The following is a 24295-nucleotide window of genomic DNA, read 5'->3' as shown; positions in this document are numbered from 1 at the left end:
AAAGCATGATTGTAGAGGGCCTCAAGGCTTGTCGATGATAGCAGAATGCCAAGTTGCCTAGGCAATAAAACTTCAAAAGAAAGAAAGAAAACTAAAATTATAGGTTAATTCCCTAATTTTGTATACCAACCACTCAGCGATAATGCATATGATTAGAAAAATAGCCTGAAATTTTGGAACCTAGATTCTTTATTCATTTTTTCTAAGCATTCTTTACCCCTGTAAATTACATTCACACATCTCTCAATTCATAATAGAGATGTAATTCACCATGCATAGAAAAAGTGAGTAGGAAATCTCGTTTGGAAATTTTGCACATATGTTGACCTTGTCCACTACATTAATAGTTAATACAATACTTTCACTTATAAAAAAAGCAATGATCCTTAATAACAACAAATATTTTTTTTTGAAGCCTTAATAACAACAAAATTCATTCCAAAGCATAGAAAACAGTTGTATCTAAAAGATATTAGTGTTTTAAATTTATTAATTTCAATATTTTAAGTATAATATATGATATAAAAATATTTAATGGTGCAGTTGCATGCCAAGAAAACTATTAGCAACTAAAGAATACTGTAGTTTTTATCAAATTTTGTATCTTCTACATTTTTTTTTTTTTGTGTTATTGAGAATAAAATATTAATGTGATGGATAACCTAATATTCGAGCAGGATATAGGACTTTTTTGAAAGTATTTTGATTAGTATAAAACATATGTTTTCATGATATCAGCAATTTCAGTTAAGTTTCTCACGTTGAGTTAACGGAGGAAGCGTAGATGCAACAATATTATAAAGTTCAGGGGACGATGGTGCTATTAGAAAAGAGGATATTGAACCGCAACTGTCAAAAAGTACGGGGAGGTCTCAGAAATTTTATAAAAATACATGCCCCAAGTCGAATCTGGGCATTCGATTAGGGTTTTCTTTTGGTCGGACGAAAGAGGGAATTCAGTTCGAACTTGACACTAATCCTCGACGGTGACCGGCGACAAACGTTATTTGCAGCGGCGGTATGGGTTTTTCTACAATGATTTTTCTTCCAAAATCTAATTTTTTAGCTTGCTGAATTTGCTCCACCGAAGTTATTTGCAGCGGCAAAGCGGCGACTTCTCCTTGCACCGGGGACCTATAGCACACCGAATCCTTTTCTCTCTTCCTCTCTTTGTTGTGACACCACCATTACCAGCGGTGGTTAAGGTATAAAATACACCGAATAATCCTTTTTTTATATTTACTGGAAGAAATTCTATGATATATTGATGTTTGATTTTGTGAATGAAATGCTATTGATATTCGATTTTGTGAATCAAATGCTATGCTTATTATTATTATTATTATTATTATTTTTTTTTTTAATTTTCTTGCTACCATTACCAACAACGGCTACCTATTTGCTATACTTCTAATTTTCTTGTTTCTTGCTTCTTGCTGTATTTTTTAATTTTCTATAAAACGTGAAACCTAAATGCTGTGTAATTTTATATTTCTGTGAGAGCATATCGGCACAATTGTGTAGTGTTGTATATGTGAAAAATGTTTTGTTAAATTATTCAAAAGTAAATTAGTCTATAATAGGCTTAATAATATAATATTCTCTGCAAGTTTGTGCAAATAAATTTTTAGTTTTTCCATATGATTTTTTTGAAAAAATTTCTTGTATTTATTTAAGTTTAATGGTATTTTCATTATTTATAAATATTTTATGATATAATTTCAGAATTTATAAATATTTTCATGTTTCTTATTTTACTATTAAGTAAAGTAAGTTAAATTATTCAAAACTACTCGACTTGGCCAAAGCAGTTTTGTTTCCAGGTCAGTTTTCAAAACAAAGATAAAGAGAAGTAAAGCACACAGATTTACGTCGTTTGACTTATACATCCACGGGTGAAAGAGGAGTAGAAATCTACTATGGAATCAACAATGGGGATTCTAAAGTTGTGCACAACCTCTCTCACAGAAACTCTAAACCCCAGAACACCCAAAATCTCTTGATTTTCCTCTCAAGCCAAAAGATACAAAATAAAGAAAACCCCAAACTATATAACTTATCATATTTTGGTTGGACCCAAAAGCTAAATATGGATCGGGTCCATATCGCCTCGGGGCTCTGCTGCTGCACCCTTGGTGGTGATTAATTGTGGGCTACAAGCTATACTTCCACCATAAACCACTAAGAAATTTTGCTTTTGGGGTTTCTTAAACTTGATTTTGAGCAGGTCATGAAGCAATTCACAATAAAGAATTCAAGGCACAAAACATAATAAATCTCCACTTTGATTTGAATTCCTTCAAGCATCATGAATAGCAATCTCCCTTCATATTCTCCAAATAAGCCCTAATGGGCAAGCTCAAGTGCTACATACACTGATCAAGTTCAAGCATTGCAAATAGCAATCTCCCTCCATCTTCACAATAAAGAATTCACAAAACATAATAAAGAATTCACAAAATTTATTTTGAGCAGGTCATGAAGCAATTCACAATAAAGAATTCAAGGCACAAAACATAATAAATCTCCACTTTGATTTGAATTCCCGCAAACATCACAAATAGCAATCTCCCTTCATATTCTCCAAATAAGCCCTAATGGGCAAGCTCAAGTGCTACATACACCGATCAAGTTGAAGCATTGCAAATAGCAACCTCCCTCCATCTTCACAATAATATCTCCCCACTCAGCAACACCACAAACAAAATGGTACTTTACATCAATGTGCTTTGTCCTCTCATGATACATTTGATCATTGGTCAGATGAATAGCACTTTGACTATCACAATAGATGATAGTCATCTTTGGACCCAAGCTAAGTTCACCAAACGAATCTCTCAACCAAGTAGCTTCTTTAATAGCTACAGTTACTGCTATATATTGAACCTTAGTAGTCGATAAAGCAGTTGTGGACTGTAAAGTGGCTTTCCAACTAATAGCACGACCACCAATAGAAAGCACATAACCTGTAAGTGATCTTCTCCTGTCAATCACCTCATAGTCTGAATTAATATAACCCATCAAATTGTCACTGCTCCTCCCAAACTCCAAGCAAATGTTTGATGTTCATTTCAAGTACCTGAGAATCCACTTTACTGCCTGCCAATGTCTTGTTAGGACCAGACATATATCTTCCCACAACACTAACTGCATATGAAATGTTAGGTCATGTGCAAACTATAACATACATAATACTACCAACTGCACTAGAATAAGGGACATGTGACATATATTTTAGTTCTCGATTTAGAGTGGGACATGATCAGGATAGACATGGTTTCATGAATTTTTAGAGAAAATTCTCAGATGGGTAAGCGTTATGCTATTATTTCAAATGTTGCTGAAAAATAATAGCTTGTCTTAATATTCTTCTTAATTATGTTTGATCTCATTAGTATTTAAGTTGAAACATGGTTTCAAGAATCACAAAGTTGTTCTTGTTCCTCAAACTGTAATCTGTGTCAAGGGCAGTGGACTCTTTTCTTCTATTTTTGTTTTTTTGTTATGAAAACTTGTGGTGATATAGGTCTCCTAAATTTGATTTCTGCATTCCAAATTTTATGGTGTGAGGACTGTGAACTGTAGTTCTTGATTTGGTATAGGTTTCTAGAGAAAAATGATGATGATGTTTTTGGAACTTTACTCTTAGAGGCTTCCTGTGTTCTTTGCTTTCTTGGGGAGCTTTTGGGAATGTCAAGAAGGCAGGTGATGACAGTCTCAAGTTTGGAATTCAGGTTTCCTTACAGTTGAACCCAAGCAGCATTATCTGAAATACAATCACTTTTGGTGCTAATGGAGGCCAAGGTTGAAGGGAACCCCTTGATAACTCAGTCCAAATGGAGAAAAGTGGCATATGGTGGGATGCAACCTGGTTATGATGACAATTACACTGATGAGTCTTTTCTTGAAGATATGGTGATGAATGCCAATGTGGTGAAGCGGGACATAGTAAAGGTGATGCGGGACTCAGTTTCCATCTCTCAGTATATCTGTGTTGTTGCACTTGTGGTCTGTGTCTGGACCTATACTCTAGGTGCCACCATTGATGAGACTTCTCTCTTGCTGCTTGATGCTGGCCTTCTAGGATCAGGCTTCTTAGTGCTCCTCCTAACTGCAAGGAGGCTTTCAATTAATCTTCTTTCCCACTATCTCCTGAAGATATCCTTCTTTATAAGTGGGTTGTATGTTTTGGCTCCTATCTACCACACGCTCACTAGATCTATTAGCTCAGACTCCATTTGGGCACTGACAGTATCACTTCTCATGGTCCATCTCTTCTTGCATGACTACTCGGGATCCACCATAAGGCCACCTGGAGCATTGAAAAATCCAACATTGACCAGCAATATCTCTTTAAATGCTTCTATTGTGGCTTCAGTTCTAATTGCTTCTCGCCTCCCATCAAGGCTTCATGTGTTTGCAATTATGCTCTTCTCTTTACAGGTCTTCCTCTTTGCACCACTGGTCATGTATTGTATCAAGAAATACTCTTTTGGACTGCATCTTTGCTTCTCATCGTTATTGATGACTGTGACACTGGTTTTGGTATTTACACTGCATCGACCTCTATTTGCGTTGTTACTAGGTCTATTGGTTTTTGTCACGGTTGTATGCCCTTTCTGGCTTATAAGGCTACAGGAGTACAAATTTGAGATTAATGGTCCTTGGGATGAAGCTAAGCTTTGTTTTGATATTACAGAGTGACTGCATCAACATTCACCTTTTGTATCAGAAAAACTTTATTAACCAAGTGAAATTCAATTACTTTCCTTTTTCTTGATTAGTAACAGAGTTTTTATTAATTCATGTTAATTAATGTTACATCACAATGCAGTGCAAGGGATTCATTCCAACCACTTTTAAGAGTACAACAACCCAAAATTACAATTGTGCTCAAAACAATTGTTCTCTATGAACCCCTCTGCTTGGCCAACGGACCAGCCAACCCAATGGAAAATTACTTTCCCTTTTGTTCTAAATGACAACCGTCTAGTTCGGATAAGAATGCTTGTATGTATCTGAAGTCCTCTAGATTTTAGGATTGTTTGGAGTGTGAGGGTAATTGTGATTTCACTGCAGAGTGACGGGGTGGCTACTAACTAAATTTAGCCAGTTATTTTTATTTTTTATATTTCCTCTGCCTTCTGACTTCTAGTTCAGGTTGGGATTTCTGAAACCTTAAAATGAGCAGGCTTGGAGTGGATTGGCATTTCCAATTTGAAATCAAATTGACTGGTTGACTGAGATGCCATTGGACAACCTTGCTATTTCTTTTTGGATTTCCTAGAGTTTGGTTTCCTGTTATTCTGCCTGCATATAAACTTGGGGGGGGAGGGGGGTGGAAAGGTTGCAATTCAATGAGGGCCTTCTCAATGTGAGGACATTGTTTATTTGGTCAATTGGTGATAGTTGGGATTCATGCCACTATTAGGTGGGTGTATTAACCCAAATCTAATTTGAAACGATACTCAATCCTTGAAACCAAGGTTTAAAATGCTGCTGTCGGTGGAAATACCAGCCATCTAATATAGGAAACATGTTGCAAATGTTGGAAACAGCATATGGAAATCTTGTAAACATTATAGATATAGTGAAAAATTGTGAAATATGCAAAAATATAGAATGCTATTTTATGGAATGATGAAAGATGCATAGGTAGACCTTTCTAAATTATTATCTTTTTCCAAACCATCAAAGATATATCATAGAGTAAGCTCAAGGCTTCAAGCAAAACCTAAACTCATATAAAGTGCAAATGATTCCAAAGATCAATCAAATAACTTATTGTACAATAAAAATTAAGATTTAACTTCATGTTTGAAAAGAATTTTGAGCTGGCTCAAAGTGGTAATTATGTCCATTAGGTGGGAATAAGACTGCTACTCCACATATCTAAAATAGTCTCCATTTATGTTATAATACTACTTACCAAAAACTTATCTTATGATACATTAATATTATCTCTATTGATAAAAAATACATTAATATTATCTCTTGTACTCTCCATATGGCACCGGTAGCTTGCATTGGGGAATATGTTGATTTTAGTAATATTTTGTGTTGGAACCCATGGAAATGGAAGTATGTCATGGAAATATTAATAAATAGATAGCCAACAAAATCTGACATCATTGACTCAAATCTTTAACCTAATCGCTATTACTGTTGAATATTGAAGGCATTAGTTTAAAGTTACAGTCAGTTTGATGCTCATACAGAGATTGCTGTAACCATCTCTTAATTTGGACCAGTCAATGGGAGTGCCCACCCCTTTGTGAGTCAATTGGTGATTGTTGGGATTCATGCCAAGACAAAGTGTACTGACCCAAATTTAATTTGTGAAGGCACTCAATCCTTGAAACACTTTCCAATAGATGACCAACAGAATCTGACATCATTGACTCAAATCTTTATCCTAATCCGTTGCTATTGCTATTGCCATTGAGTATTAAAGGGTAAAGGCATCGGTTTCGGAAACTTATAGTCTGCTTGATGCTTATATAGAGGTTACTGTAACAATCACTTAATGTGGACCAGTTAATAAGAGTGTCCACCCCTTTGTGTGTCAATGCAATTTCATAATGTATTGAAGATATTTCCAGAGAGTCCATCCCTTTATGCATGAAATATATTCTTGCATAAGTAAAGTTTGTGCAGTGTTGTCTTTTTCTTTAACAGAGGAGTTGCCTATGGTTGGAACAAAATGGAGGAGCAGTAATGGATCCTTTCTACCAACTCTTTGTAAGTGGGATAAGGCAGATGAAATGAATACACCATCAAGAGGAATAAGATTCATGCTGCTGATTCCGTCTAGGCAGAGTGAGGCAGGTTAAAAGAATTTTCTCCATGTGTCATCTGTCTATCTACAATAGTCTACATAATAAAACTGCTGTCCGGCACAGCAGTGTCATAACAAAAAAATGAAAGAAATGCTCCACTTAAGGTTTGAAACAATATCTGATCATTTGTCCTTTTATGGGGTTTTTGTCTTTAGAGAGAACAGATTCTATTTTCTTTCTCTCACATTAACACGTGCGTGCACACACACACACACGCCCAGACTGCTTTCTCTCTTTGGTTTCATCTGCTAATGAATCAAGAAGCACATACTCTTTAATCCTCAGAGCCAGGGCTACTAGTCGTGCTGCAATTCTCCAAAAGTTTGTGACGCAATAGGTAGTTTGTTTGTCTCTGATATTTTTGTTTCATATTTGACCATTTTTTGAGTTTTACACACTTCAATCTTACTGTTTACTACAAGTGTTTTGATTTTATCTGTTTAATTTGTAAGCTAGTTTGTTACAATTGTTGTTCATGCATTTTATGGTTTCTTCTGATTTCTGTTTAAGTGAACTCTGCTGGTAATGGTGTTTAGGATACAGACTTGTGAAGGATGGGTAAAGCTTCGAGGGACAAGAGGGTAACTGTTACCATTCTATCCCTTCGATAATTTCTGGGTATCTTTTGAATAAAACTCCCAATTTCTTGCCTTTTTCCTTTTTATGATAAGTTCTGGGTTGTGTTCGTTTTATTTTTCAGGATATCTATTATCGGAAAGCAAAGGAAGAAGGTTGGCGTGCTCGGAGTGCCTTCAAGCTCCTTCAGATTGATGAAGAGTTCAATATCTTTGAAGGTCTGACTTTTTTTATTTCCTTCTGTGTCACTTTTTTAATGTTTATTTTGTTAAAGGTGAAGTTGACCACTTTTTATTGCACTAAAATGGTGAATATAATAAAATGAAAATTAATATACAAACTTACAATTTGAACTGCATAAATGGACTTCAATAAGGAGATACATGCTCCATAAACACAACTATTTGTATGGTTTTCTGTAGAGATGCTGAACTAAGACTTTTCAGTGTGTGTCTCTGCCAATTTGATTCCTATTGTTGTCATCTGCTTCCATGTCCAGTTGTTAAGGTTTTTCCTCCTGATACATATTCCATAGTAGATATACCATTTTCTCTTCATCCCTTTTTGCTTGATACATTTGAAGCGGAATCTTGTATAAATCTGGGTGTGCAGGAGTTAATCGTGCGGTTGATCTTTGTGCTGCGCCTGGTAGCTGGAGTCAGGTATCTATAAGCAGTGATGAACAATTACATTGCCTATTGGAATGCATCATAGAAAACTGTTATTACTCCACAGATTAACTATGACCTCTCTTATTTTATGAAATTAATTCCCTGCACTGTCAACGCTTTTGGGATGCTATTTTGTTCTATTTCCAAAACACTGACATTGTAGGGCTGAGTATCAGGCCTCAGGCTTACCTGGCTTGAGTTTTGGCCTGGTGAGCAACAAGCCAAGGGCAAGGCCTGGGCCAAATCTTGGCCCAAAATTTAGTTTGGGCTGTAATCTTATATTGCCATATAAAGTAGATACCCCGCTTTTGTGTGAGTGCATGCAGAAAATCTATACATAAAGTGGACCTTATATCCTTTTTCTTTCCACTATCATTACCATGTGCAGTGCACATGCTTTCCTGCTTATATATATGGAATATAAGTATGTTATATTCTTACTATGTAAAAGGGACCATTGTTTGGTATAATGGTTAAATCTTGGGCTGGCAAGCGTGAGAAAGTGGATTTGAGTCTGAGAGTGACCATGTGCAAAAGAAATGCCAAGGTTAGGTCCGTTTCTACACCACCCCTTCCTTGATCCCATATAACTGGGACTAAATTGGGTTATTACCTTTTTGTATTTTTACCATGTAAAGGATGTAAATACACATATGTAGCAAGTTTGGGCTGGCCCGAGGTCTCCATCCTACATAGTTATGCTGGGTTCAGGCCAGCATCTTTAGGCAGATGGCCTGCTGCTTACACCTAGACCAAGCCTGAACACATGCACATCCGTTATGAATAGGAGTCATTCAACCAGAGTATGTTCTCATACATAGTTCCTTACTATGTTTTTGATTAGTGAATATTCAGATTTATTAAATCAAAGTCAAAGAAAGTACAACTTAGGGAGAGGCACGAGATGCTACCTCCTCTTTAAAGAGGGGAGATGGAAGAAACCATCAACCCTTTAGTTAAAGAACATAACAAAGGAAAAAGAAAATTACAATGAAGCCCAATACAATGAAACCCGAGTAGCCCCTTGTTTATCAAGATAATCAGCCAAGGCATTGGCCAATCTACCCAACCACTGAACTCTAACTGTCATACCCCTCAATAGCCATTTAACCTTTTTTAAAATATCCTTAAAGTTCCAAGTGACAGTACCGGGGTCAGCCTACCATCCTACTACCACCTTGGAGTCTCCTTCAATTATTAAGTTTTGCACTCCGAGTTGATAGACAATCTGTACCCCTTGTGCCGCAGCTAGGAGTTCAGCCCTCACAGAGTCCTATTCCCACCGGTCCCGAAAAAAGGCAATAATGTTGCTGTTCTCATCTCTCAGTAAACCACCAATCCCGGACAATCCTGGGTTACCCTGACTACTTCCGTCAAAGTTCAACTTAATAAAACCCTCCATTGGCGGAGTCCAAGTTACTTGGACTCTAGGCTTCGTAGAGGAAGTGAGGGCAATTGCAGACCAATTCCTCATTAAATCCTCAAAGGAATAATCTTCAAAGAGCTTTAAGGATTTCAGCCACAAAATAGTCCTTGTAACAATACACTCTTTGACCTCAAGAATGCTTCTTTCCTTTTCCTGAAAAATTCTGGAATTTCTCTCTTCCCAAATAGTCCAAAGGAGATCTGCTCTTATACACTTCAACATGACTCTCCCTCTTCTTGTGGTCCACACAAAGGTAGAAGGGGAAAACAGCAAATTTACCTCAGCTAGCAAGTTCCACCTACACTCAAACAAATCAAACACCCAATTCCAAATGGCTGTAGCAAAAGGACAAGAAATCAATAAGTGGTAACAGTCCTCATTCTACGCTTTGCACAAAATACACCAGTTAGGAGATAAACACAAAAAAGGTCTTTTCTTCTGTAGGTTATCCATCGTGTTGATTTTACCCAAGTAAACTTCCCAACAAAATACAACAATTTTTGGGGGAATAGGCCTAGACCAAACTTCCTTAACTGGGAAAGCCCGAGGAGAAGAATTGGAGCAGAGGGAATTAAAGAAAGAAGCACAAGTAAACAACCCTTTCGGAGTCAAAGTCCAAATCCTCCTATCAGGATTTAGTGGGTCCAGACAAGCAAAATCAAGTAACAATAGGAGCTCAGAAACTAATAAGGATTCCTCATCCCTCAACCCTCTACAGAATCCAAGGTCCCAATTTGTCGACAAAGGGGTATATAGGGGCAAAATAAAAGGAAGACACAGGTTCTTTTTTATAAAGGGAAATAGAGAAGAGAGAAGGGAACAGATCCTTAAGGGGCAAATTTCCCACCCAAGTGTCTTCCAAGAAAAGAATACGAGTCCCAGAGCAAGCAACATACCTTACGAAGCGTAGGAACTGTGGGAGGATGCCATGAATTGCCTTCTAAGGTGTTGCAAGAATTGCCCGTCTGGATACCCCTGCATCCCAACCATTTCCGGAATAGCCATGGATACTTGCCACCACTTCATGCCATAACCTCTCCCTCTCTAAAGGCCACCTCCACAACCACTTACCTAGAAGGGCTACATTCTTGAAAGTGATATTCCCTATTCCTAATCCTCCCTCCTCCTTACTTCGACTAACTATCTCCCATCTAACTAGATGATCCTTCTTCTCTTGCCCCGGCTCCCACAATAAGTCCCTCATCATTTTCTCTAACCTCTTAGCTTCCCTAGCAGGAATCTTAAAGACAGACAAAAAGTAGACCGACAGATTAGCAAGTGTGGATTTGATCAAAGTCACTCTACCCCCCACATAGATATAGTTCTTTTTCTAGCTTGCCAACTTCTTACCAAACTTTTCCACAACAGGGATCCAAAAGCGGCTTTCCTTTGGGTTACCTCCTAGGGGAAGGCCTATATAAGTTAAGGGCCAGGAAGAGGTGGAGCACTCTAAGCAACCTGCAATAGCCTCTATTTCTTGAGCATCCATATTGACTCACACCACAACTATTTTCAAAGTTGATTTTTAGATTTGAGGCCTTTTCAAAAAAATTAATTAAATTCTTAAGGTTCCCAACCTTCCTCAAATCGCTTCCTTCACAAAGATTATAGTATCATCTACAAACTGAAGGTGAGTCACAGGCACACTATTTCTTCCTATTCTCCTACCACTCACAACCTCCTCCCTGTCTGCTTTTGATATCAATCTACTTAACACATCAGCAACAAGAGTGAATAAAAAGGGGGAGAGTGGATCACCTTGTCTTAGGCCTCTACAAGCTGGGAAGAAATTGTTAACTACTCCATTGACAAGGATAGAATAATGGCAAGAAGTGAGACAACCCTTGATCCACTTGCACCATCTTTCCCCAAATCCACACTTACTTAGTACTTCTAAGAGTAATCTCCAGTCCACCATATCTAGGCTTTTTCAAGATCCAATTTGCAAACGAAGCCCTTCTTACCTGATCTCTTCATCTCCTCCACACATTCATTAGCTATCAAAATTTGATCTACTATTTGTCTGTCTTGTACAAACGCACCTTGAGCTTGACTAATTAGAGAGGGAAGTACCACTTTAATCCTCAAGGATAAGACATTAGCCAAAATTTTGTAAACACTAGTCACCAAGCTGATTGGTCTGAAGTCCTTAGGATGTTTAGCGACAGCCTTCTTGGGAACAAGAGCTACAAAAGTAGCATAGACTCCAGGGCTAACAACCTGATTATCCTCAAACTCCCTGAAGACCTCAAATAAATCACTTTTAACTATGTCCCAACAATCTTGATAAAAGGCCATTGCGAATCCATCTAGCCTAGGAGCCTTAGATCTATCCATTAGGAAAACTGCTTGTCTGATCTCTTCCTCCTCAAAATTTCTTTCCAGCCATCCCCTCTCCCTCTTAGAAAGACGTAGCCAATCTAGGCCATCCACTTCCACCCTACAATCAAGAGGTCTTCTCAGAATTGACTTAAAATGATCTACAAAGCATCTGGCTATCTCTTCTTGAGAGGAGATTTCCTCTCCAATCTCAAGTTGTCCTACAAAATTTTTCCTCCTCCCATTGGCCATTGCATGAAAAAATTTTGTGCTCCCATCTCCTTCCTTGATCCATTTAAACCTTGATATTTGCCTCCATGGAATCTCTTCTCGCAGCAGGACCTCTTCTAATTCCTTCTTTAAATTCCATCTCAACTCTCGTTCCTGTGCATTCATAGTCCTTTAGGATTCCTTTTTGTCCAATTCTTCAGTCTGAGTCAACAAGGAAGATTTTAAATCCTCTAACCTCCCAAATTGGTCCCTGTTCTAGGCTTTCAATTTTGTCCTCAAGTTCCTTAGTTTTCTATGAAAACTAACTCCTTTCCACTTTACCCCCCTTAGCTCTTCACTCTACCAGCTCTCAATATTTTTTACCAAGTCTGGGTGAGTCAACCACATATTCTCAAATCTAAAGGGTCTAGGTCCAGAGTCTAATGGTTCCTCTCCTAACTGAATAGGGCAGTGATCCAAAGTAACTCTAGGTAACCCTTTAGCCATCAACCCCCTCCATTGATTCTCCCAGGCTTCATTGACCAAGAACCTATCTAGCTTCGAACATGTTGGGTTCTCCTGAAAGTTGGACCAGGTAAAATTGGCTTGCAAAAGAGGAATCTCCTTCAGCTCACAAGAGTTAATAAAATCATTGAATTTCCTCATGCTAGTAGTGATGGATTGATGAGGGTTATTTGACTCTGTTGTGAACCGAATAACATTGAAATCTCCACCTAAGCACCAACCAAGGACCTTCCCATAACCCTTGAATGCCATACAACTCCTCCCACAATTCATTTCTCTCTCTGTAATTATTGGGCCCATACACATTGGTTAGCAGCCAAGTAAAATCACCCTCCACCATTTTGAATTTCAGAGACACAGAGAAGTTACCTACTAATTCCTCAACTGCTTCTACCACATCTTCTTTCCACAAGGTAATTATCCCCCCTGAAGCTCCCTAAGAGGGAGTTGAAGCCCAACTAATCCCTCTTGATTTCCACACACTTCTAGCCCACCTATCCATCCCTTCTAATTTTGTCTCTTGTAGCATAACCACATCAGGCCTTTCCCTTCTAAGCATCTCTTTTATTAGTCTTCTCTTCCTTGCACTTTCTAAGCCCCTCACATTCCAGCTTATGATTTTCATTAGGAAATAGTAGAACTCCCTCCCAAGCACCCTTACTCCTTTACTTGAGACCCTTTCTTCTCTCCCCTCGGCCATTAAACTCAATATCACCCTCAATATTTGAGATTAGTCTTTCCACCACTGATCTTTTCTTTTTTTTTTTCCTACTTTCATCTACTCCAGCACTTCTAAAGCTCTCTCTATTCCCCTCCTGTTCCAATTTTGTAGGGGTAACCTCCATTTGCTCTTCTTTCTCTTTATAATCCTCCAAGAGAGCACAAATCGGCTCCCATATTCTCTCTAATTCTTCTTCCTGCTTCCTTTTTGATAAAGACTCCCCCTCCTCTTCTCCACAACCCTTAGTCACATTCCCACTCTTCCTTCCGTTGGCCATTCCTTCTGGCTGAGAGGCCGAAGTACCTGTTGCAGGCATAGGACCCTTGTTAGTACCAGAAAACAAATCCACAGGGGTACCTGATTCAAAGGGAACTGGCAGAGTGGGAACAGGAGCAGAATGTGCTATCGGAGGTATCGAATCTAGGTCTGATTCCCCTGATTGATTGATCTTTGGAAGTTGTTTAGGTTCAATCAAATCTGTATTAACCAATGCAGCCGAAGCTACCTTTGAGGGTTGCCCCCTAACCGGTGATTCTGTGTGGAACGGCAGTAATGAGTTCTGATCCCCTAGATAGATAATCTGAGCATGTTGCAGTCCACAAGTGGATTTGTTTGTTGGAGTAGATGTTCCCTGTACAACTTCCGTAACAGCCATTGAACCCAAACAAGCCTTATGTGAAGTACATCCTGGCGGGGGGGGGGGGGCGCTGCTGCTTGAAATCCTAACAAAGAGCCACAACCGTCTTCCTCTAGGAACAACACTTCAGTGTTTAGACTGTCATCTTCAAAAGGGTCCTTTGTTTGAGAGAGGTCGATGCTGCCAAGGCTCAAAGTATCCTCAGTTTCAGAATCCGAAACATAGCAATCCTCCTCATCAGACGAGAGATTCAGGTTACATTTCTCTGGATTGCTGCTTTTGACAGAGCACAGATTACGACGATCAGGAGAAAGTTGCTGAGCTCTTTTCACTGGATGCCACTGTAGAGAGCTAGCTGACTGAGAAGGCATCTTCGAAACAGCGGCCTGGGAAGAAAGAACTCTTCTCAGAAGTTGAAGAGCTTGAGGAAGACAACAATAGACGGTTTCTGTCGTCTACCTTAGTAATAACCCCAGTCACGTGACTCTTTAAAGGCTCATACGGCTTTTTAAATGACTGGGTCGGGCCCGCTGACCCATTTGGGCCTTTATTAACAACAGTATCATTCCACATGGGCTTTGGCTTTGGCCCATTCTTAATAAACCGTGACCTCACGTGACTTTTAAAAGGGTCACGCACGTCCAACCCCAGGCTCGGTTTGGTTTTATCAGGTCTAGGTTCAGTTCTTCCCTGGACCAACCCCTTTTCCTTGTTTAAGAAAGCCAGATTGGCGCCAGTTACAACCTGTGCAAAAGACCTGCCACCCTCCAGACTGTTCACTGCTTCCACACGCATAAGACCCACCCCCTGAATGCTACCTTTTTGTTTCTCCAGCATTTGTTTTTCCATTTTAGTGAAAGTGCTTTTCTTGTTTGAATCATCCAATCCTTTCTTACCACGCAGTTCTTCTTCTTCAACCTTCTCATCTCCCTCCCTATGAGCCTCTTTCCAAAGCACAGATTCAACGGATGAAGCCAGCCACACTGAGTAACATTGTCCTTCAACTAGCACCTCTATCGTCCGAGGAATCTCCTCAGGTTTTACTCCATTCAATAAAATGGAAGCTGAAAAAAGGTCTCCCCAAAAGGCACCCCCTAGTGATCCTCCACACATCAGAGCAATGGCTTCATCCGTTTCTTGCTTCCACAAGTGAAAGGGAAGGCCTAAGAGATGCACCAGCACTCCATCTTCAACAAAGAAATATTTGGAGTTTGATCCCGGACACCATCTTGATAATGTGAGATTTCCAAGTTCAGCTTAGATATTTAATGCCTCAATTTCTACTCTATTCTCAAGCAAGTCCAGCAAAGCCTTGTCTTTCTCAAAAGGTGTTAAAATAAATGTACTCTTCAACTTCAAACTTGCTGTTAACAGATCTGCAACTTTCCTCTCTAGAATGTGAGCTGAAGCTTTAACTAACGGTTTACTTTCCCAATCTCCTCTCTGTATGTTTACTCCCATTCTGTATTTACCTGCCCCAGCTGTCACTATAAGAGTCTTGCTTATTATTGCTCACCGAACTAGTAGAACTGCTTATCTTCCTTTTTACTGTTACTCCTCTTTTAGCACCCAAACGTTGTAGCAGTTCACATAAGACCCCATGAACTGCCTTCCAGCCCTGACTCTTCCTTCCCTCTGGGAAACAGACCATCTGCTTCCTACCCTTGCCAACAAATTCTGTTAAAGAAATAAAAGAACCCTTAAATTTTCTCTTACACTCTACAACAAACCTTTTTCCAGTTTCTGAGAGAAACTCTTTCCAGCTATTTTGTTTGCCTTTGTTACTTGCACCTTCCACAAACTCCTTGAACCCTTCAATTACCCCCAAACCTTCTAACAACACCATCCCTCTCTTTGCTTCCCTGATTTTCAAGCTCAGCTGTCCATTTAATCTCAGTTCCTCAAATAGAATCTCCTTAGCTTCAATCTTCAAAGCTTTTTTCCAGTGGCCTACCTCCACAAACTCTCCCATCTTCAAAGCTTTCTTCTCAATCTTCTCAGCCAATCTTGTTAACAGCAAAACCATCTCAGGTACAGAGACATTTTTTTTCGGACACAGTCATTTGTCTTTTGATATTATGAACAGAACAATCTAAAGGATACCCGCTTCTCCAGATGCCGGAGCATAGCTGCATCATGACAACTGCATACTCACAAAGCCACATGCAATGCTCGACGAGATACCGAACCGTTTCTCGAACACCTGAAGAAATGAGATTCGAAGTGAAACCTAGGAACACTTTGCACCTCACAGACTCTCTATAGTCAAGGTCCTTTTCCTCCTCACTACAATCTTCACTCAGAACCTCATCAGCGAGCCTCCAATCTAGCTTCCCTTTGAAAGATGCTTTCACAAACATTTTCTATCTCCTACAAGAACAAAACTATCCCCCATTGTGTTTGCTTTCCCTTACTATGTTTAATGATCACCATCTACCAGTTCTGTAACTTATGGATCCTTGGTGTTGGACTTAGATCTATGAAGATTCATATTCTGAATCAGGAAAATCTTTTTACCTGAAGTGAACAGTGAGTTTTTGAAATTAAATGCCATAATTCCTGTTTATACTTTTTGGGTATTGATTTTTAATGCATGTTGACTGCTAGCTGATTCTGAGTATACTAAATGTAGGTTTTGAGCCGAAAATTGTATCTCCCTGCCAAGATGTCATCTGAGCCAAAGTAAGCTCACATATTTTATCCTCATGCTTGATTGACAAATGCAACCAGTTTTTTCTTTGATGCTCTATGTCAAATTTGTCTGAATTTCTTTTTCCTCATGGCTTAGTAAATTATGATACATGTCCACCAAGGGTGACCTCTTCCCAGGCAACCAAAATTACAGGGTAGGAGGTGCCTTCTTGTAATATTGTTACTATGGGTGCATCTTATTAGTATGTTTTTGATACTTCCTAATAGAAATTACATTCGGCAACTTGTTTTAGGGATTTACTGTTGGAATAAAAAAAGATTCAAGGGCTTTGATAATAAAAAGATAAAAGAAGATAGCCCCTGTGTTTTGTTATTCTTTTCTTCTTGTAATTATTCTCTCTCTCTCAAGTCTTCTATTACTATAAAACTATAGCATTCTTTAGTTGCTAATAGTCTTCTTGACAGGAAACTGGCCAACTGCCCTAATATATATATATATATATATATATATATATATATATATATATATATATATATATATATATTTTCTTTTGAAGTTTTATTGCCTAGACAATTTGGCATTCTTCAATCATTGACAAGCCTTTCACATTATTTTGCAGGGATGATAATCTTCCTCTTATTGTTGCTATTGATTTGCAGCCCATGGCTCCAATTGAAGGTGTCATTCAAGTGCAGGGTGACATTACAAATGCACGGACAGCTGAAGTGGTAAAAACTATTTCTTTATGCATTTCTTATCCTTATTCTGATTGAAAATAAATTCACTTTGCTTGGATAATATTTTATCTGATACATGATGATAACTTTTCTGTCTCAGTGGCTTAATAAGCTAGACCCTTGTTTCTTAAGGACTTAATAGTTACTCTTCTAATTCTCAATGGTAAAAAATTGTAGTTAATTGGATTAAGTCCTACCTTTTGCACATGAACCTCCTCCAATGAAAAAAAGGAGAAAACACTATTGGATAGATCAAAAAAGAAATCTTTTGTCTTGAAAATGTCTTGAGGCTATTGGATAGCAGTCTATATGATTGGATTTAATTGTTTTACTGAATAATGGACCGACAAATGAGATACGTTACAAGTAGTTTCTTATGGTGCATGAGTGGGTTTTCACAATTTCCACATTTTCTTTTGCTTATTAGCTCGCTTGTCTATTATGATTTATGATACCATCATATTGATCATTGTGACTTTGACAATGGTTCAATCCAAATTTTCAAGGTTCATGACAGCCCAGTTTCTTCCCTTAGCATTGCTATATTCTATTAAGCATGTATCTTGCCCTTCATGACCTGCTCTTATCCTCAATTTTTTTATGACATTGCTCCTTAAAAAAATTCTTTTAGTTTAATATGCATTTCATCTTTAACTTAAATTTATTGGTAATTGTGAGATACTTCTATCTCTAAAACATGCCTTGTTTCTTTCAGGTAATCAGACATTTTGATGGATGCAAAGCAGACCTGGTTGTCTGTGATGGTGCTCCTGATGGTTAGAAAAAGACATGTTCTAATTATATCTATGGCTTTTTGTTGATGATCTTTTGGGCTCACTTGTCAACTTGCTGGTTGCAGTTACTGGACTTCATGACATGGATGAATTTGTTCAGTCACAGCTCATACTAGCGGTTAGTGTTAATGTTCCTGTTACACTAGGAAACTTTTATATGGAAAATTATAGTTGTAAATGTTATACATCCTTGCATCTACAGATGGAAAATAAAATAAATCTAGCAATATTTTTAAGTGGAACCATTCTGATAAAAAAATGTGAGTGGAACCATCAATCTGGTCAGTCTCACTAAGTAAATCTTTAATTGCAACCTTCTGATTTTGGTATAACTTGATCAGGTTGAGCTGGTCTTGACCATAGTTATCAAGTCAGGGAATTGGTTTCATACAATACTGGAGTAACTGGCATTAATAGCTTCATTTTTTTATATGTTGGAACAGTGATTTAAAAGGCATGCCTAGGCGCACAGGCAAGGCACATTTTAGGGTATGCACCTCGCCTAGGTCCTAGGCACAGCCCTTTGTGCCTTGCGCCTCAGCCCAGGCGTGTGCCTTTTGAAAATTTGGCGCTTTTTTGCTTTTTTTTTTTAATACAATGGCTGGGCCAGGGGCTCCACCCCTGTGCCACGCCCCTTGAGGCAAGCCCAAACAAGTCCATGTTAGGTCATAAATTCTTAGTTTTCACACAAAAAATAATGGTTTTATAGTTTCAATTGCTTTTTAAGAAGTCATTTTATTAGGATGAATGAATGAGCAACATTACCAAATTGGGGGTTCTTGGAGCTTCGGTGAGCGAGCTAATTGAAGACATTTTATTTGGTAATGTTGCTCATTCATTTATCCTAATAAAATGCCTTCTTAAAAAGCAATTAAAACTATAAAATCATTATTTTTTTGTGTGAAAACTAAGAATTTAAGACCTAACATGGACTTGTTTGGGCTTGCCTTGAGGGACGTGGCACAAAGACGGCTCGTAGAATCAGGAATGTAATATGTTTTACATTACATTAGCTACTTCAAGTAATACAATTGAGTGAAAAAAGAGATTAGAGCTTTTACATGCTTGAAAATGTTTTATATGTTTGATTTTATTTTTAAATTCTCATTTGAATATGCTTTACATCTTATGTTTATGTATTTGAATTTTAGATAATAGGTTTTTTAAAACATTTATTTTAAAATTTAAGTTTATATTTTTTATTAATATCATGTTTAATATTTTTTTATTCTGACATTGTTTTGATTTTTTAGCATTTTTTGTATTTTTTCACCTTGCTTCAAAAAGGCGCGCACCTCAGGCGCAAATTGACCCATGCGCCTTTTTTGCACATTGTGCTTTTAAAACACTATGACTGTGTTGGAATGTGTTATTATTTATCATTTCTCATTATGTGCTCATATGCTTTTCATTATTTTCTACACATCCCTTGCACATTGGGTGGGATAGTAGGGGTAACCCAGGTGTGGGGGCTTAAGACATCCTATCACCAAGTGATGATGTCTATATGAATCCTGTTGAATTGTATTATTTTCATATTGGAAGTGATATGATTGTGGGAAACTTACTTGCAGGGTTTGACCATTGTTACTCACGTACTTAGAGAGGGTGGAAAATTTATTGCAAAAATATTTCGAGGTAAAGATACAAGTCTCCTATACTGTCAGGTATGTCACACTGTTCACACAAAAGTAGAAACAACTTTGTTTTGGGGTTTCAACATCTTGAAACTCAGCCTTTTTTTTCCAACACCATGAAGGTTGAAATTTGATTATTGACTAAAAAAATTGTATTATTCCAGATTCCTCTCTGTACTGTACCACTAGCACCCTCTCCTAAACAATTGAAGTTACTTATGAACACCTACACTTTATAACCTGAAGAACCAAAATCTTTGGGTTTCTTATTTTCTCAACTAATGTGATCCAAAAATTAAATTAAATAGGGATTGCCCACTTAGGCCGTTTGATGCAATCAGATGGGTTATATTCTCAAGTCAGAATTAATTAGGGCTGTCCAAAGCATCCTTAGGACTAACTGGCAAGTTTTAGGAGCATTCTCCTGCCTTCAGAGATCATTAAATTGATTCTAGGACGACTGCCTCTCTTTCTTTGTGCCATTAATGTGTCATCTAGACAGGCTATTTGCGTTTTACAACTTTTCAGAGTTTTTTTCCTGATATTCCTGGTGTTTCTTAAAATTTTCAATCCGATTTTTTTTTTTTAATTCTTTGTAGTCCTAATTATTGATGTCATGGGCCATAGTTTAACCCATAACCTAATATACTTGATACTCAATGTAAATCCCTTTCATCTTGATATATTTTAGTGTTAGCGTATCACTGCTTAATACCAACTTCTGGACATAGATATTTATTTTATTTTGCTCATCTCTTGATTGTCTTAATGAACAAATTAAATCTTCATCTTGTGGCAATCATTTAGGGTAGGTTCTTCCTTTGGTGATATTGTTGGTTGATCTTGTTGATCCATTAAAATAAAAGAAAGGCAAAACATCTTCCCTTTGATATCGTGGACTTTGAAGCTTTGCAGTTCAAGGGGTTATATCTTTACTACTTGGAGGGATGACATACAGAATTAGACCATCAGTCTGATGGAGATTCTCTGGTTGGATCATATATTTAGTGTCCTTTTCATGTTAGCCTTACACCATTTATGAATAATAGCCCTCGACTCTTTTAGATGTAGAAAAGAATGGCTAATTTTTTCACATGGAAGAAGAGACTGATGTGGCAGAAAAAAATAGACCTTTTTCAGGTTTGTGCCCAGCTGCCACATGTAAAATTTTGTATCGATTGGTTTTCAAGCATGTTTAGTCCATACATAATACCTATATTGTAAAGAAATTATGTGAATCTGAGCACTGCTCTTAACCAAGCCCATGTAGTTTTAGCCTTTTAGGCTTGTTTGTTTTTCATTAGTATATAACAAAATATACATTTCTCCAGAACTTTCTGATGATGGGGTTCTTTGGTGTTTTCTCTCTCTTGCAGCTGAAGTTATTTTTCTCTGTTGTGACTTTTGCAAAACCAAAAAGTAGCCGTAATTCCAGTATAGGTGAGAGTAATAGTTTTCTTTGTTGGCTTAGTTGCTTTTTAGTTCTCTGTCTAATCTCCATAAGATTGTTACTCAATGTTTAAAAAAACTTTAGCTTTACTTGGAAATTGGTCTTCAAATGTCTGACTCACCTGAGCTGACAATGAGTTAAAGGATTAAAAATTATTTGGCAAATTTTTCAAAAAGTGAATAAATAACGCCATGGTGGTTGAATCTACATCTTGTTTGATAATATTTTTTGAAATAGTACTAAGAAATCCAACTAAAAAGAATCTTTCAATTATTTGGATTCTTGTGCTTGTGATAACAGAGGCATTCGCAGTTTGTGAGAATTATTCCCCTCCTGAAGGATTTAATGAGAAAGATTTACATCGCCTCCTGGAAAAGGTGGGCAGTCCTTCCGGACAAGAAGACTTGGGTAAGTTTAATTTTGCCTGGTTTACCTTTTAAACTTCTGTGTTCTTAAGTTAGCTAGTCTCATAGTTGACTTCTTGAAAGAATTATATATCGTGGTCTTCTCTGAGCATAAAGCCAACCCTGAATTTTTCTAAGACAACTTACTGGAAATTACAAAACACAATGAACATCTCCTAGCCTTTTACGCATAGTGTTCAAGTCCTTTCTGTAGATTTTAGATTGAAAAAGCTAATTAAGTATTAGAACTTTAACTTAATGGAAATTAATGATCTGTCTTTATGCATCCATTAATAAGAACCACCACATTTACTCGATATGTTCTTCCTTTTAAACTAAAGCCAACCTATAAATTGTAATATTTCGTTCATCCTCTTTTGTTCATTTATTAAACTTGTGCATAAATTTTTAATTGTACTTGTAAATTATTGGGATGATAAGGTGGTTAAAGAAAGACTTGATTACCTACTGGCTCAACTTTCCTGCATCTGTTGCCAAGCGTGCTGCTGAGGCTGGGAAGGCAGCTTCTTCCAAGTTCCAAGGGCAATTTTGTTCAAGTTCTCCTTGTATTGGGGGGGGGGGGTTAAACTATTTTTTTGATAATTGTTTTTCCTTAAACTATTCAAGATTAATGAATATTAAAACCAAGTGAACTACTCGATTTGGTCCTGACTCCTGAGTTCTCTACTAAATTGCAGTGTCAAACTTATATTGTAATTGGCTGATAAAAAAAAAAAACTTCTCTTGTAATTGGCCCTTTTTTACTGTTTGGAAAAACTTTCCTGTGGGTATTAACTTTATTATTATTTTTTTTTGTGAGCAGATTGTAGTAGTGGATGGTTGGAAGGACCAAATAAGGTGTATATTCCTTTTTTGGCTTGTGGGGACCTTAGTGGGTATGATTCAGATCGCTCATACCCCCTTAGTGGAACTTACCAGAGTTTGGATCCAGTTCAACCACCAATTGCTCCCCCTTATAAAAGAGCTCTTGAGATGAAAAAAGCTTCAAGCCACGGGATCCGGGAGTCAGAAAAGCTATCCCTAGAAGGCTAGAATTTGATCTTCTATACTTCTTCATTGAAACCCCTGCTTCAACTAATGAAAAGGATTTTGGTATAATTGAACTTCAGGTAATGAAAAGAATATTGGTTTTTCACGGCATTTATGCATTTTGTTAGGCCACGGGTCTGGGCCATGTTAGTCTTGTTTATGCATTTTGTTAGCATTTGGATGCCAGTATCACATGAAATGGAAGTTTTTCACGACATTTATCAATAAAGAAAAATTCGTGACATCTGAAACCAGTCAACTCACAATTTCTTGGCTAAAGCAGAGTTAGTTTAAGGAGTCTTTGGACTGATTGGTGGATAATGAATGGAGGTAAATTTGCTGCAGCAGATGAGCTGGTGAATGAGCATCAAATAAAGATGGGGCTTTAGTTTGGACCCCAAGAATTACTAATGAATTAAGGAATCTTGGAGGGCAACTGGAGATGGCTGATAGCAAGCTTGTCCATCAAATGCGGTGAAAAAACCATAAAGAAATCATTTCATTTCATGTGGCATCATCCAAACATGCTGTGATTGAAGTTGGGCACGCATTGTAGCCATTGTTGTTGCTCCCGCTTCACTTTGACCTACCACCATATAAAAGGTGAAAATAGATTATACGTGTTTGTCTTGAAGATAATACATGAAATTCTTCCCATGTACAAAAAAGGAAAAAAAGCTCTTGAATCGATAGTGCAGTCGGCCACTCACTACATGGACAAATTTGGGCTGAGCCCCCACCTTATCTATGGCGCTGAATTAACGGACTGACACCCTTTGTGACCACTTGCCATCTGTCATGGTCAATTTTAGCCGAGCTCAGGATGTCTCCGGTCTCCAGGTCTTACTCAAATTTATATGCCAAAACCCGAGAGAGTGTAAAGATAAGGCACCATTCTATTGTGAGTTGTGACTACTCTATTGTCTGCCCCAGTGTCACGGTCGGACATAGGTTAATGTTTGGTGGGCTTACGTTAAGGACATTATCGTTATTTTTGCCTGTAAGATTTTTAGAAAAAGTGATATTATCTTCAGGCAGACCATTAAAAGCTTATCGTACTCTTTGAGGAGGGGTGGTCGACATCATTGGGTGCTTAACCTTGGTACTCCTAGATGATCATCTCTTGTAGGGTGGTCCTGATTAATGGTTAGTACGGTTATCAGGGTTTCTTATGGGTGCATACATGCTCATGGGGACAGTGCATGGATCGACATTGCGTTGTCGACATTCAAGGGAGGTTTGGCATGAGGGCTTGGTTCAAGCATGACCCTTCACCACGCCAGCTCTTTGCCCAAACTGAGTGAGCTACCCCGTTTCCCATAGCGCACGGGTGTATTCTGGCCTAGTTTGCTTTTCATCATAGCTTATAGGTGCCTACATCATCGACAAACAGGAGACTCATCACATTGGCGCCCAGTCGCGTTTCATCGGCGCTCAGTCGCTTCGCATCATGGCTTTCACCCTTTAGCACGTAAGTAGCGCCTCCCATAGACTGGCCAGAGCTAGCCAAATTCTCCGGCCACGCGACTTGAGGTCATGATTCGATGCTATTAATCTTGGTGGAGCCATCTCATCGAACAACTCCTAGCCTCCAAGCACACATAAGGCTTGTCCAGGCCTACCTTATCCTGGACGTCGCACGGGTT

General features: G+C 38.1%; 2 protein-coding genes across 9 annotated transcripts; both read left to right on the top strand.

Moving 5' to 3' along the window:
* The first annotated feature begins 981 nt into the window (after positions 1-981).
* Positions 982-22893, top strand: LOC148870779 (S-adenosyl-L-methionine-dependent methyltransferases superfamily protein). 8 transcript variants are annotated; one of them, XM_088969379.1, is made up of 15 exons: positions 984-1018; positions 1101-1205; positions 6679-6828; positions 7125-7176; positions 7376-7420; positions 7540-7633; positions 8028-8077; positions 16557-16606; positions 17197-17305; positions 18030-18090; positions 18174-18226; positions 19683-19775; positions 21122-21185; positions 21496-21603; positions 22423-22893. In XM_088969379.1, the coding sequence occupies exons 5-15, from the start codon at positions 7394-7396 to the stop codon at positions 22650-22652; spliced, it is 939 nt and encodes a 312-aa protein (XP_088825505.1). In that variant the 5' UTR covers positions 984-1018; positions 1101-1205; positions 6679-6828; positions 7125-7176; positions 7376-7393; the 3' UTR covers positions 22653-22893. The 8 variants fall into 8 exon arrangements, with proteins under 8 accessions (XP_088825499.1, XP_088825505.1, XP_088825507.1 ...); XM_088969381.1 differs by having other exon boundaries at positions 7350-7420; XM_088969378.1 differs by having other exon boundaries at positions 6679-6943.
* Positions 3793-4783, top strand: SETH1 (phosphatidylinositolglycan synthase family protein). Its single transcript, XM_088969382.1, has one exon. The coding sequence runs from the start codon at positions 3793-3795 to the stop codon at positions 4702-4704; it is 912 nt and encodes a 303-aa protein (XP_088825508.1). The 3' UTR covers positions 4705-4783.
* Positions 22894-24295: the final 1402 nt, after the last annotated feature.

Source organism: Nelumbo lutea, chromosome 2, assembly GCF_056320005.1.
Source record: "Nelumbo lutea isolate HS-2025 chromosome 2, American lotus-T2T, whole genome shotgun sequence".
Taxonomy (NCBI): Eukaryota; Viridiplantae; Streptophyta; class Magnoliopsida; order Proteales; family Nelumbonaceae; genus Nelumbo; species Nelumbo lutea.
The sequence above is the reverse complement of the archived record's forward strand: the minus strand, read 5'-3'. Positions and strand labels throughout refer to the sequence as shown.